This window comes from Neofelis nebulosa, chromosome 7 (assembly GCF_028018385.1).
Source record: "Neofelis nebulosa isolate mNeoNeb1 chromosome 7, mNeoNeb1.pri, whole genome shotgun sequence".
Lineage (NCBI taxonomy): Eukaryota > Metazoa > Chordata > Mammalia > Carnivora > Felidae > Neofelis > Neofelis nebulosa.
Window position 1 is genome coordinate 146,371,440 of NC_080788.1, and position 14,385 is coordinate 146,385,824.

Below are 14,385 nucleotides of genomic sequence, written 5' to 3' on the forward strand. Positions count from 1 at the left end.
CTGCCTGGCTGGCAGTTTACATAGAAAGAGAAAAAACGGGAGGGGTTGTTCCCTCCCAGACAGGGTGATGAACGCTCAGTGTGACAAGTACGTACACGCACGTTCCTTTCCTTGTCCTGGCTGCTCGCCAGCAGAGCTGATGGGTTCTAGCCTGCGCGGCCCCGCCTCCTGTCCCGCCCGAGACAGCCACTCCACGGTGAGGGAGCCGTGCATTCCACGCTGCTGCTGTGACAGCCGTAAATTACGGTAATTATTCTAACCTCAAAGGGAGTCTTCCTTTTACAGAAGGACTTTTTCCTCCCCCAAGCTCCTTCTCCTCCCTTTTAAATAGCAGTTCTGGGGTGAACAAAAACAGAACATGTATTTACTGGGGAGCGCAGAAGAGCTAACTCTGCTACAATTAAGATAAAATCTCTCAAATTATAGTGGAAAACTGAGGGTGGTTGAGAGAGCTGGTTGACAGAGTTCACCTGTAAAGCAGATGATTTAGGCAATAGTGAGGTGACAAATGAGGAGGGGTCACTGAACACTCCTGGCGCCTCCTGGCGCTTCTTCATGTGTGGGTAACTCGGAAAAGCCGTGAGTTGTTGGGGTGACTGCTTTAACGCTTCCTGATAAGGAACCTGTAAGAAGATGACACTGGGGTACAGTTCTGGAGGGTGGTGAACCGGTGGAACACAGCGGGGGTGACACCTGCCCTTTCGTCCCCTTGCTGCTGTCCTTCAGCGTCCTCGGTCGGCTTGGGGGAGGGGAGGGGTCCCCATCTTGGGATGCAAGTCCGTGGGGCGAGCCTGGGCCAGCTGCCTGTTGCCACTCATTGGGTCCCTGTGTGTGAATCACCTTTAGTTTCTAAGACTAAAGGCTTTGGGGCAGAAGTCCAGGAATATTTGTGGAAAGGTAGGGTTTTAAAAAATGCTTTTTTGGGGCGCCTGGGTGGCTCAGTCAGTTGAGCGTCCGACTTCGGCTCAGGTCATGATCTCACAGTCTGTGAGTTCGAGCCCCATATCGAGCTCTGTGCTGATGGCTCAGAGCCTGGAGACTGCTTCAGATTCTGTGTCTCCCTCTCTCTCTGCCCCTCCCTGCTCATGCTCTGTCTCTCTCTGTCTCAAAAATAAATAAAAGCATTAAGAAAAAAAAATTTTTTTTAAATACTTTTTTTGGAAAACAAAAGGAAAATGTAGAGATCATATATTGTTTTTAGAAGGATGGATGAGAGGGGCGCCTGGGGGCTCCGTCGGTTAAGTGTCGGACTCTTGATTTCAGCTCCGGTCATGATCTCGCAGTGCGTGAGTTCGCGCCCCGTGTTGGGCTCTGCACTGTCAGTAAGGGACTCTCTCCCTCTGTCTCTCTTCCCCTCCCCTGCTCGCTCGCTCGCTCTAAATGAATAAATAAATAAGGATGAAAGGTTGAACATCTACACACTGCAACCCTGGAGCGATCGTTCAGCCTGATGTCAAGTCGTATTTGACGACGACAAGTGGCAGTTTCAGGTCTTAGGTAAGTAGATGAGGGCGTCTTTCTGCCAGCGGGGCCCTGTCGCTATGGCACAGGAGGGAGGAATTCAATCCCTTTTGTGGACCAGCTGGCCCTTCATTTGGAACTTTCCACTTTGGCTGTGCCTCTTCTGGTCCAGCTCTGCATGAGAGAGACGCTTCAGAAGTGCCAGACAGAAGTCAACGTGATCAAATGTGACGACGTCTGAGTCTGCGAGAAGTGGATGCAGGACGAAGTGAACACCTCGGTAGGTGCCGCGGTTGTGGCCACGCAGACGTGACCGCTGTGTCTAGGGCCTGTCCCCTCTCCCTCCTGGGCAGCCGGCCAGCCTGGCTTCCCACTTTGCCGCAGCTCGGCCCGGCCACCTACGCCGGCTCCTCCCAGTTCTCCCACTGTGCTCCAGTCTTACTGCAGAACAGCCCGGGAGGCGCACCGCTCTGACCACACAGATCGGAAAACCTGGAAACTCGGCGGGATCTAGCAGTGACGGACCCTCAAGAACAGTCTTGACAGCCGATGGTGTTTGGCTCGCTCACAACTTCTGAAAGTTCTGGCACCAGCTCATCAATAATTGCCATAACTAGCTTGTCAGGTGTCCTTCCAGCAGAAAGTTCAAGGGCTTTTTGACATTGAAGTGCATTTCTTGCATAAGCAGAGAGTCAACAGGAAAGATTAAGACTGGGAAGAACAGGGGCGCCTGGGTGGCTCGGTCGGTCAAGCGTCCGACTTCGGCTCAGGTCATGATCTCACGGTCCGTGAGTTCGAGCCCCATGTCGGGCTCTGTACTGACGGCTCGGAACCTGCAGCCTGTTTCAGATTCTATGTCTCCCTCTCTCTCTGCCCCTCCTCTGTTCATGCTCTGTCTCTCTCTGTCTCAAAAATAAATAAACGTTAAAAAAATTTTTTTAACACTGGGAAGAACATTCCTCCAACAAGCACAGTCCTGCAGCCTGGGGCTCAAAGGCTCCTGGGAGAAGCAGACGTGCCAGTGCTGTGAGGAGCCTCGGGAGCCCGCGGAGAGGTGCCCTTGAACCCGGGGCCGTGAACATGAGGAGGGAGCACGGAGGAGAAAACACGCAGGCGGAGGAAGGACAGAAGCCAGCTGGCGTGGCATTAAAGGAGCCTCCTGTGGGTGGAGGAAAAGGAGAGATTGGGGCCCCAGCAGGCCCGGGCTGCCAGACCACAGGAAGGGGTTAGGTTCTCTCCTGAGGGTAATGATAATCACCGAGGAAGATTTTACATTTTACGGGAAGGGGCAGCACAGTTAGGTCAGGGGTGTGGGAGACATTGCTTCGCAGCAGGGGTGGGTATGGGGACAGAGTAGGTGGGGAGGGGGCAGCCTGGAGGCGGTGGTGCTGCTCAGACCAGCCCATCAGGAGTTGTCACGGGACCAGAGACCTCACCATGGCGGAGGCGTGTGTGTGTGTGTGTGTGTGTGTGTGTGTGTGTGTGTGTGGTGGGGGGAGGTTGCTGCAGCTGCCCGAGCCGAGTCCTTCAGGTCCTGGCATGGGGGTGCCAGGGTCCAGTGGCCAGAATTCTGCGAAGCTCATTCCTTCAGCCACAAAGAAGGCTTCTCAAAGGACAGGGTGTGACTCTTTTTAATTCTGACCACTGCGGCCCTCGCCTTTGCTGCTGTGAGAAAAAGGGCCATAAGTAAAAGTATTGGCAGTGATCACAAGTAAGTTACCTTGAAACAGGTGGAAAGTTTGCATTCCAGCGGCTTCCTCCTCCAGAAGTCTGAAGGTGATAAAAACGGTCAAGTACAGGAGGAAGCAGCAGGGCCTGCCAACAGACACGCTTGGAAAATGAGGCGGATGGGACAGAGCTCTTGTGGCAAACGCTGCTTGCAGGCAGTCTCAGAAATGTTTTCTTTAAAAACGTTCTTATATTTTTCTCATACACACACTTACGTTTGCTTCTAGAAGACGTTATAGGAAACCTTTTCATCATGTTGATAGCTTTGGAAGTTCTATTTGGTTTCATCTGTTTTCTCATACATACTGGTAGAAAAGCGAAACCACCTTGGGTGCTTAAACCATTGAAGCTGCTGCTCCCTACAGAGTGCCGAAGGGTGACGGTGTGGGCCGCTCTTGGGCCGCTCTGGTGTGAGGCCCTCGGGAAACATGCCGACAGGGTGGTCTTCCCTCCTTGCCTTCCGAGACAGGCCCAGAGGAAGCTTCTGGAGAGGCGCCACCCCCACCCCCAGGAGGAAAGACGCATTCTCACCACCAGGAATGAAGGAAATCTACAGGAACAAACCTTGATTAAAGTAGTTCCTGCCCTCCTCTGGTCTCCATATATTTCTGTTCCTTTCCACAGCTGATGCTTCTAATGCAGCCTCGTGTATCAGCACCGGGCTGCTGCTTGGGTCCTCATTTCCCTGTGGGGCCCACGCCTGCATGACCCCTGGGGCTTTCCTCTGTGGATGTGTCTCCCGTGGATTTACCCCCCAGGTCCAGCTGCAGACCCCAGGGTGGGGCGGGGGGGGGGGAAGCTTGGCCTCACCTATGGCTCAAAACTATAAATACTTAAGCTACGTTTTGACCACCATTTCCAGAGAACATCTGTAATAACTTGGTTAAAGTGGTGTGGAACATGTCATGAACCCTTTTGAAAAGCAGTAGGGAATTGAGGTGACCAGGTCAGTGCATTCGTGATGGGGTCTGCAGTGAGGAGTGTGGCCTGGTGTGTCCCAGCTAGCACTGACGTCCTGCAGTGAAGAGAGCTGCTTCCTACGTTGTTAAGTTTTTATTTATTTTTGAGAGAGAGCGTGTGCCCCCCTCCCCCCACCGCCACCACGTGCAGGGGAAGTCCAGAGAGAATCCCAAGCAGGCTCGATGCTGGGCTTGATCTCACGAACCTGTGAGATCATGACCTGAGCCCAAATCAAGAGTTGGACACTTAACCGATCGAGGCACCCAGATGCCCCGCTACATTTTCAGGAAGTTTGCTAATAAACAGCTATTACTAAATATTATATACTAAAATAAATTATATTAAAGATAATAAATATTTAGACTTTCACATGTGTTTATTTTATTATTGTTTACAATCATCTCTGCTTTTGAGGTTATTTACGACTATTGTACCTACGTGGTGGAAAAACCACATAAAGGTATACTGCTTGAAATTGTCCACAGTGGAAGGATTTGCACCATGGAAATTGGCAAATGTGCTAAATCAGGGCTTGAGTTATTGTTTTGTTGATTGTCTTGACTTAGGGAGGCAAAGGAGAAGATGTTAGTAATAGAAGTTAAATTAACAAGTATATCTTGTCTGTTGCCATTACATCGTGAATAGCCCCAAGTTGAGGAAACATTCTTCTAGTATTCAAAAGCAAAGAAATTACTCCTGTCATTGACAAATAGGGCTTGTTTCACTTTTATCCTGTCCTCCCTACCAAGTAGCCTTTGTGTCTGAAGGACATTAACGAGTCACTTGCAGCCGCGGGCTGGCTAGTGATAACAAGGTTGTGGCAGAAATCTGAGAAGGAGCCACAGTGAAACAGCACTTGGTGCCCACTAGAGTGGCTACAATGAGGACAAGATGCGCGGTGACAAATGCTCAGCAGGATGCTGGGAAACTGGAACCCTGCGCCCTGCCGGAGGGAGTGTCTCCTGGTGTAGCTGCCGTGGGAAGCCGCGTGGTGGCTTCTCCGAAGGTTAAACATAGAGTTACCATGTGACCCTGCCATCCTGCTCCTGTGTGTACCCCCGAGAGAATTGAAAACAGATGTCCACACAAAAATCTGTACACGAGTGTTCACAGCAACACAATTCATAGCAGCCAAAAAGTGGAAACAATCCAGATGCATTCAGCTGACGAACAGATACAAAATGTGTTATGGCCACGCTGGGAAATACCGAAACACCTTTTGGTTCAGCCTTCAGCCGTAACAAGGAATGAAGTTCTGACACATGCTACCATGTGGATGAACTTTGGAAACATGTTATGTGAATGTCAGTCACAAAAGAGTACATACTGTGATCTTCCGTTTACACAAAATGTCCACAGCAAGCAGATCCACAGAGGCAGAAATAGAGCAGTGGTAGTGGGGACTGGGGGACAATGCGGAGTGACTGCTCACGAGGACAAGGATGGGGTGGCCGGGGGCTGGGGGACAATGCAGAGTGACTGCTCGTGAGGACAGCTTTCTCTTTGGGGTGGTGACAGTGTCCTGGAATTGGTAATGGTTGCACACCTCTGGGAACATGCTGAAAACACGGAATTGTACGCTTCAGTGGGGTTAATTTCATAGCATGTGAATTATTTTTCTCTAAAGCCCTTGTCAAAACAATGAAAGCAGTTTTTAAGAATCGGTTGGCTGCGTGGAGTTTATCAGGAAGGCTGTGTGTCATGTTTCATTACTGTTCGTAAAGTGCGCTGCACACCCTTGCAGTTGTATACCTCCCTCAGCCGTATTAATCGGGACTGTGCGCTGCCCGGGGTGGCTCATCGATCCCTCACCACTGCATGCTTCTCCCTGTGCCTCCACCTTGCACCCTCCTCCAGTGACAGCAGAGAAAGGCTCCTGTCCTCCCTGCCCCCACAGTGTGCTTGCACCCCCCCCCCCCCCCCCCGCCACAGCAGGCCTGGGGGTCCCTCCCCCCACTCCTCTGGAGCCTCCGAAATGTTGCTTGAACTTGAGGAAGCACTCCATGTTGTGATAGTAATTGTCACCATGTTTTTTGTTTTTTTACTTTTGAAAGAGAAAGAGAAAGCATGAGCGGGGGAGGGGCAGAGAGAAAGGGAGAAAAGATTGGAAGCAGGCTCTGCACTGTCCACGAAGAGCCCAACACGGGGCTCGAACCCACTGAGCCACCCAAGGACCCCCACCACCACAGCTTTAACTCATTACATCTCCTTTTCGGTGATGGTGCACTTCCTGTCCATGGTTTTATTTTTTCACTCAAATGTTATAACTTCTTTTACCTAATCTGTCAAGTCTTTAACAGTTTGAATTTATTTGTTAAAGTTTATTTGTTTTGTGGGGGAGGGGCAGAGAGAAAGGAAGAGCGAGAGAGTCCCAAGCAGACTCCGTGCTAAGTGTCAGCACAGAGCCCGACGCAAGGCTCAAACCCACCAACCGCGAGATCATGACCAAAGATCATGACCGCGAGATCATGACCTGAGCCAAAGTTGGACGCTCAACAGACTGAGCCATCCAGGCGCCCCTAAAGATTCTTTTCTAGAAACAGTTTGAAAGTCTGAGGAAATCACAATATACTTTCCAACCTGTCCTGCTCATTCACTTATTCTAGACTCAAGATGGTTTTCTAAATGGTAAGCATTCTGAAGCTGAGGTGAACACACCAGATTTTTAATAAACTGTTACAGGTGCCAGTGTTGTCCTGAAGGAGGAACTATAACGTAACTCCAAAACCGCCTGTGGAGAACACAGGTCAAGGAAAGGGCTTTTTGCATGGATAGCTGTGCCTGCGTATTTTACAGTAGAACTTGGCCTTCCAAATTCACAGGAGGATTTCAGAGCTCTTGTAACCTGAGACGCTCTCTGCAGCAAACTTGGGAACGACCCTTCCAGACCCAACCTGCTGCTCCTTGCCGTGCTTTAAGTTCATCCTATTTGTAGAATGCTTGGGAATTTAGAAAATGTAGGAAGGTCCTAGCTTCCAAGAAAAGGAGCAAATGGGCACACCGCTGGTGGTTTTGCTCGTAGCAACCTTCTTCGGCAGCGTCGGGTTCTTGAGATGTTTGGTGTGTTGGTGGTGATTCGCGGGGCGCATCGAAGCAAAAACTAGCAAGCTGTGTTTTCAAGGTTGAGTCTAGGGGCCTAAGGGGATGTCAGCCCACACTGGGGAGGGTGCCTGGGGGCAATGTCCCCAGCTGAGCAGATGTCCGCCTTCTTGCTCCGGCCCCTCCCCCTGCCCAGCGCTGCTGCTCATGCCGCCTGACCTGCCTCCAAACACTGGCCATGTCGTATTTGTAAGCTAGCTGTTGTTTCTGCTTCAGATGAAACGATCAGTGAGTAGCCAAGTAGACAAAGCCGTTTCATGTTAAAATTTGCAAACCCTGCCTCTCTGTTTTTAGTTTTTTGGAAGTCGCATCTTGTAACCGTGATGCCGAAGAACTGAAATATCCTGAATGAAGTACCTTCCAAAGGGAAAAGAAATGTTAATTATGTGCAGTGTGGTAGTTCCTTTGGTCTTTGTAAGCTTTAACCACTCTTTTAATTGGCTTTTTAATTTGTATGCAGTAAAATGAATACCCCACTTAAAGTGTACATTTGATGAGTTTGGACAAACGTGTGAATGTTTGCAGTCACCACTGACTTCGAGGATGCGGCACCGCGGGCCCCCACGGTACATCCTCTCTCATGCCTGGCTCTTTCCCTCTGTATTTTTCTAAGACTCGTCCATGCTGTGAGTCTCAGTGGTTTCACTCCTTCCCGTGGCTGGGAGTTTTCTAGTTGTTGGTGCAGGGAGGGCACATGGGAAGCACTCTGTTGTAGCTAGAGGTGGAAGTCATGTTCAATAGAGCTTATTTGTTTGTTTTAAATAATGTGTAAGAGGGGCGCCTGGGTGGCTCAGTCGGTCGGGCAGCCGACTTCGGCTCAGGTCATGATCTCGCTGTCCGTGAGTTCGAGCCCCGCGTCGGGCTCTGTGCTGACCGCGCAGAGCCTGGAGCCTGTTTCGGATTCTGTGTCTCCCTCTCTCTCTGACCCTCCCCCCCGTTCATGCTCTGTCTCTCTCTGTCTCAAAAATAAATAAACGTTAAAAATAAATAAATAAACAAATAAATAATGTATAAGAGATTTCTAAATTGAATGGTACTTTTCCCCCATGAGTTTAGGTTACATTGATCTTTTTTTTTTTTTTTTTTGAGTTTATTTATTTATTTTGAGAGCGATAGAGACCACGTGAGCGGGGCGGGGGGGGGGTGGGGTGGGCAGAGAAAGAGAATCCCAAGCAGGCTCTGTGCTGGCAGTGCAGAGCTGGATGTGGGGCTCAAACCCATGAACCGTGACCTCACGACCTGAGCTGAAACCAAGAGTCGGACACTTAACTGACTTGAGCCACCCAGACAATGGATCTGCATCGGTCTTAAAGCAGACAAACGGAAAGCTAGTCTTTCGATTACCCAACTGATCCTTTCATTTTAATGTCACGTTTATTGAAGTCCAGTTGACATACAGTGAAGTTCACTCCTGACAAATGTGTGGACAGCACCACAACTCAAGATATAGAACATTTTCTGTATCTCGGTGTAGAAATTCCTGGGTAGTCAGTGCTTCCTCCACCCCCACGCCTGTTCTATCCTGCAAGCGATGGCCTGTGAATAGACTCCTGCGGCAGGCAGCCTGTTGGTGTGGCTCTTTCAGTCAGCAGAATGTACCTGAGATCCATCTGTGCTGCCTGTTGTCGAGAGTGTCGCGCTCTGTCGTTGACGAGCATCGTTGTGTGTGCCACACTTGGTTTTGCCATTTACCAGTGGGAGGACGACGCGTAGGCTGCTTCCAGATTCTGGCAGTTTTAAATAAAACCACTTTTACCAGCCACATACAGGTTTTTGTGTGAGCATATGTATTTATTCATCTTGGATAAATACCTAGGAGTGGGTGCCAGATGGTGCGTTAGGTGTATGTTTAATTGTGTAATGGACTGCCAGCCTTTTTTCCAAAGCGGCTGCACCATTGTGCGTTTCCACCAGCAACATATAAAAGCTCACTTGTTTTGCATCTTTGACAACACTTGTTATTGTCAGATGTCTTTGTGGGTTATTTGAGGCGTATAAAAAGGTGTGAGGTGGTATCTCACTGCGGGTTTGATTTGCGTTTCCCAGTGACTTATGATGTTGAGCATGCTTTTATCCATATGTCTTCTTCGGAGAAAGCTTTATTTGGCCACTTTGCCCATTTTTAATCTTTTTTTTTTAACTTTTATTTATTACTGAGAGACAGAGCATGAGCATGAGCATGGGAGAGGCAGAGAGACGGGGAGACACAGAATCTGAAGCAGGCTGTCAGCACAGAGCCCAACAGAGGGGCTCAAACTCATGAACCGTGAGATCATGACCTGAGCCGAAGTCGGACGCTTAAACGGACTAAACCATCCAGGCGCCCCTACTTTGCCCATTTTTTTTTTTTTTTTTTTTTTTATTTATTTTTGGGACAGAGAGAGACAGAGCATGAACGGGGGAGGGGCAGAGAGAGAGGGAGACACAGAATCGGAAACAGGCTCCAGGCTCCGAGCCGTCAGCCCAGAGCCTGACGCGGGGCTCGAACTCACGGACCGCGAGATCGTGACCTGGCTGAAGTCGGACGCTTAACCGACTGCGCCACCCAGGCGCCCCTACTTTGCCCATTTTTAAATTGGGTCGTCTGTTTTCTTATTATTGAGTTTTGAGAGATTTTTATATATTCTGGGAACAAGTCCTTTTTCAGATTTGCATATATTTTCTCCCAGTCTGTGGCTTATCTTTTTTTGTTTCGTGGATTGTGCTTTTGGTGTTGTATCTAAATAATCTTCGCCTGGTCTCAGGTTGTGCAAATTTTGCTGTTTTACACGTTTTATAGTTTCAGATTTTATATTTAGGCTTTTGATCCATTTTGAGTTAGTTTTGTATACAGTACAAAGTGCAGGCTTAAATGCTGGTTTTGCATTAGGAGTTGCATTATTCCAGTGCCATTGTTGAACATGTTCCCTATAGTATTCACGTTAATAATATTTATTGTAGTTCTTTTAATTTGGGTATTCTCTGGCACATGGTCTTAAAAAGAGAATGCTAATGAGGGGCTTTAATAAATTTATACTATGCATTTTACAGTACTGGAAATTTGCTTAGTTTATATTCACCCTGTGCATTTTGTTAAAGGTTTCAGGGTTCTGCCCTCCAAGAAAATCTTGCCATGATTGGATAGGACCCCCAGACAAACATTCAAACCTTCGACCTGTTCATTTTTACGTCCCCGAAAATGAATCACCATTGGAACAAAAGCTACGAAAATTAAGACAAGAAACACAAGAATGGAACCAACAGTTTTGGGCAAACCAGAATTTGACATTTTGTCGGGTAAGCTTTGATCTAAGGTCTGAATGAGAAAGAGGTACCACAAATGGCCACTTGGGGGTGCTAAATCCTTACTATTGGCCTTTCTTCTACTCTATCCTGACTTGGTCCCTCCCTCCCTCCTCTCTCCCTCAGCCTCCCTCCATCTCCCTCCCTTCTCTCTCTCATATGTATGCCTGTATGTAAATTAACGTATGCATATAATTTTTTATTTTTTTTTAAAGTTTATTTATTTTGAGAGAGACAGACAGACAGACTGAAAACCAGTGGGGGAGGTGCAGAGACAGGTGGGCACAGAAGATCCGAAGGGGCACAGAAGCCCTATTCAGGGCTTGAACTCACAAACTGTGAGATCACGACCTGAGCCGAAGTCAGACACTCAGCTGACTGTGCCACCCAGGTGCCCCCTGCATATAGTTTTTAAATCTATATGTAACTGTACATAAATACTGATCATTCATAAAATCATAGATCTCAAGACTTTCAAGTAGTTTTACCTTAAAAGGAGTAGCAGAGCCAGAACTAGAATGTGTGTGTTTATGTTTATGAAATATGGGTTTTTGTGATGTGATTTCATTCTGAGAATTCAGAATTCTTAATAGCATATTCATAAATAAACTATATGAGAAAGAAGTAAAAATTCTCTAATCCAGAAGAAAAGCTTTATATGTCTATCCATTTGGGTAGGCTGTGTCACATGGACTGTACTTATTCTGTGGATTTATAAACAGTTCATGAAACATCTTCTTTTGAAATCCCTACTTCAAGCATGGGACTTTTAACCAAATTCAGATGGTTTCACCCAGGTTTGGAGATGGGCCCACGCAGACTCCCCCAGACACGTTAAGCCGTGTCCCACCCAAGGAAAATTCAGATGGCTTAGCTCAGGTTTGGAGATGGGCCCGTGCAGACTCCCCCAGACCACTCTGGGCTGTGTCCCACCCAAGGAAAGATGGAAAGATGAAGAAAGAGCGTTCTGATAGTGGTCTTCTTTTAGGAAAAAGAAGAATTTATTCGCTCAAGACTAAAAGCTAAAGGCCTGGAACTGAGAACCGGATCAGGTTAGTTCATTTGTCCTTTTCCTCTTAACATGGTGTTTGTTTAACTGCATGAGAAGATAAAAAGAAAGGATTTCGGATGAAGGGGAGAAAGCTCTGGGGCAAGTTGTGATCTCCTTTGGGACAGGTGCTCTGAGGGGGTCCTCATACTCGTACATGGGACACGTGTGTGCCTCCCTCCTGGTCTCTTTCCTCTCTTCCCTCTAACACTTTTAGGTCTTTCCGAGATCAATGACTTCCCTCTGACCTTTGGACTTCTGTCCCATAGTCCCCTGGCTTCTGCACCCTTTCTCCTGTACTAGCTGGACTTCCCAGATTCCTGACCTCAGGTCATGCCCACCAGCCTCCCAAAGCCCCGCCCCTTCCCATCTGTCTGCAGTCACCTCTTAAACATTTTTCAGTGCTTTTGACACTCCCTGTCCCCAGGCCCTTGTTACTTCTGTGCCTATTGTAGTAACTTTCTTATTGGTTCTTTGGCCTCCAATCTTTAAATCAGGGATGGGCAAGCTTTCTGTCAAGGCTAGATAGTAGGTAGACTAGTCCTTCTGGGCCAAATGGGGTCTCTGTTTCAGCTGTTCAGTTCTGCTGTTGAAGTGTGAAAGCAGACCTAGAAAATACGTAGACTGGGCACCTGGGTGGCTCAGTGGGTTAGTTGGGCTCCACGTTGTGTGTGGAGCCTGCTTGAGATTCTCTCTCTCCCTCTCTCTCTGCTCTTGGGCCTTGCTCTTTTAAGGAGAGGAAGGAAGAGAGAGAGAGAAAGAAAAAAAAAGAGAAAAGAAAAGAAAAACACATAGATTAATGGGCATGAATGTGTTCCAATAAAACTTTATTTACAGAAGCAGGGGCGGCTGGCCTGCAGGCTGTCGTTTGTCAGCTCCTGCTTCAGACTTATCCTTTGCAGTGTAGTCAGACTGTCCTGCCCCAGATGCACAATTGACGTTTGTTGCCGGCTTAGGTTTTTAGACTCGTGTGACTGGAATGGAATGACAGCTGCGCTGTCTGGACTGAAGGCCTCCCCGGCCCCCCGCCTGTCCCCTCTTTTACGTCTTGTCCCCCATGCTGTGCGGCATGCCAGGGATGCTGGATGCACTCAGTTCCCTCTGCCTGCTGTGCTGCGTTTCCTGTTTTGGATAGAAGGTCTGGTGCCCAAAATGACCTTTAATCATTTTCTCTTGCTGTTGATGTGAGGTCCAAATAACTCGTCATAGTGTTTGTTAAACAGATGTCTGCTGTCAAAACATTCTGATGGAAAATCTGGAACCGTTGACCCCAAAAGCCACGTCTGTCCTTGGGCTAAAGCACTGCCCCTCCCTTAGCCCCCGCTTGACTCCATTTGGGAGAAAGAGCTGGGAGGGTGGATGCCCGATGATGGGATCTGCTGTTTTCCGATGGCTGCAGGGTCCCGTCAAGGTGCCATCGTGGAGGGCCGGAGCCAGCAGGAAAGGGTGCAGAGTCCTAACAATAAGCATAGCATAATTGCGCACAATTTCAGATGCTGACCGTATGCGCCAAGTCCTTTGCCTGTATCTGTTTTGTTTCCCACAATGACCCAGAGAAACGGGTCCCGCTGCTTCTACCACCTTAGAGATGAGGAACCTGAGGGCAAGGTATTGAACCAAAAGTACACAGTAAGTGGAGGGCCTGGGTTCTGGCTTAGTGACTAGGGTTTCCGGGCCCATCTGATGTCACCGTGCCACAGTGGCTCTCAGCTCACCCTGTGCTGTCCCGGCCCTGCTGACCGGCTGAGTGAGCGGGCCCTGGGCTGTGGTCACAGATGCTGCAGCCCTAAGGGAGGGGCACCAGCCTCGTGAGTCTCACCAGGATCAGGCAGGGTCAGGGAGGCTGTGGACATGCTTTGGAGATAACCACTCTCTTAACACGGGAAAGGTTGTTTTGAGTCCTGTTATTAATATCAGAGTTTCTCTTGCTGGTGTTTCTAAGAACTGGAAGGTTGGCCTTAAATCAGACTTTTAAATGAATTTGGTAATAAAACAGGAAGGAATGTATTGAGGACAGGACACATGAAGGGAGGTTCCCACTGTGTCAGCTAGTTAAACACTTTCCAGGCTGCAGTGATGGAAACGGGGTGGGGAGGGGGCGGTAACAGTCATGTCACCTCAGTGAGCCAGAATGCGTGCTGAACACGTGATTATAGGGGTCCCGCAGGACCGAGGGAGGAGGAGTTTGTTTAATAAATGTTAACGGAGATGGGGCGCCTGGGTGGCTCCGTCGGTTAAGCGGCCGACTTCGGCTCAGGTCATGATTTCGCAGTCTGTGAGTTTGAGCCCTGCATCAGGCTCTGTGCTGACAGCTCAGAGCCTGGAGCCAGCTTCTGATTCTGTGTCTCCCTCTCTCTCTGCCCCTCCTCTGCTCAAGCTCTGTCTCTCTCTATCTATCAAAAATAAATAAAATGTAAAAAATAAAATAAAATAAAAACGTTAATGAAGAAACTATTTTTGACTCGAGAGTAAATTTAGATTCATGACCCCTATAATACAAATATATTCCAAATGGATCAAAAAGCTAATTATTAAAAATCAATTAATTTAAAAAAACACCTGGGTGACTCAGTTGGTTAAAGTGTCTGCCTCTTGATTTCGGCTCAGGTCATGATCTCATGGTTTGTGGTTTGAGTCCCACATACTGGGACCTCATAGTGGCCCTGTGCTGACAGGTTGGGAGTCTGTCTCTCTCCCTGTCTCTCTGCCCCTCCCCCTGCTCTCAAGATAAATAAATAAACATTTTTTAAAGATCAATTATTTGTGGATTAAGAGTGAAATACGTAGCTGCCAGTTGTAGAAGGTCT

General features: G+C 48.3%; 1 protein-coding gene across 3 annotated transcripts in view; it reads left to right on the forward strand.

Moving 5' to 3' along the window:
* LOC131517804 (cytochrome c oxidase assembly factor 8) overlaps positions 1-14,385 on the forward strand; it is a 37,533-nt gene that overhangs the window by 7,904 nt on the left and 15,244 nt on the right. For all 3 annotated transcript variants that reach the window (XM_058740428.1, XM_058740429.1, XM_058740427.1), the window contains exons 2-3: positions 10,327-10,524; positions 11,519-11,582. In XM_058740428.1, coding sequence (XP_058596411.1) covers positions 10,327-10,524; positions 11,519-11,582 — 262 coding nt within the window. The remainder of the gene's footprint in view (positions 1-10,326; positions 10,525-11,518; positions 11,583-14,385) is intronic.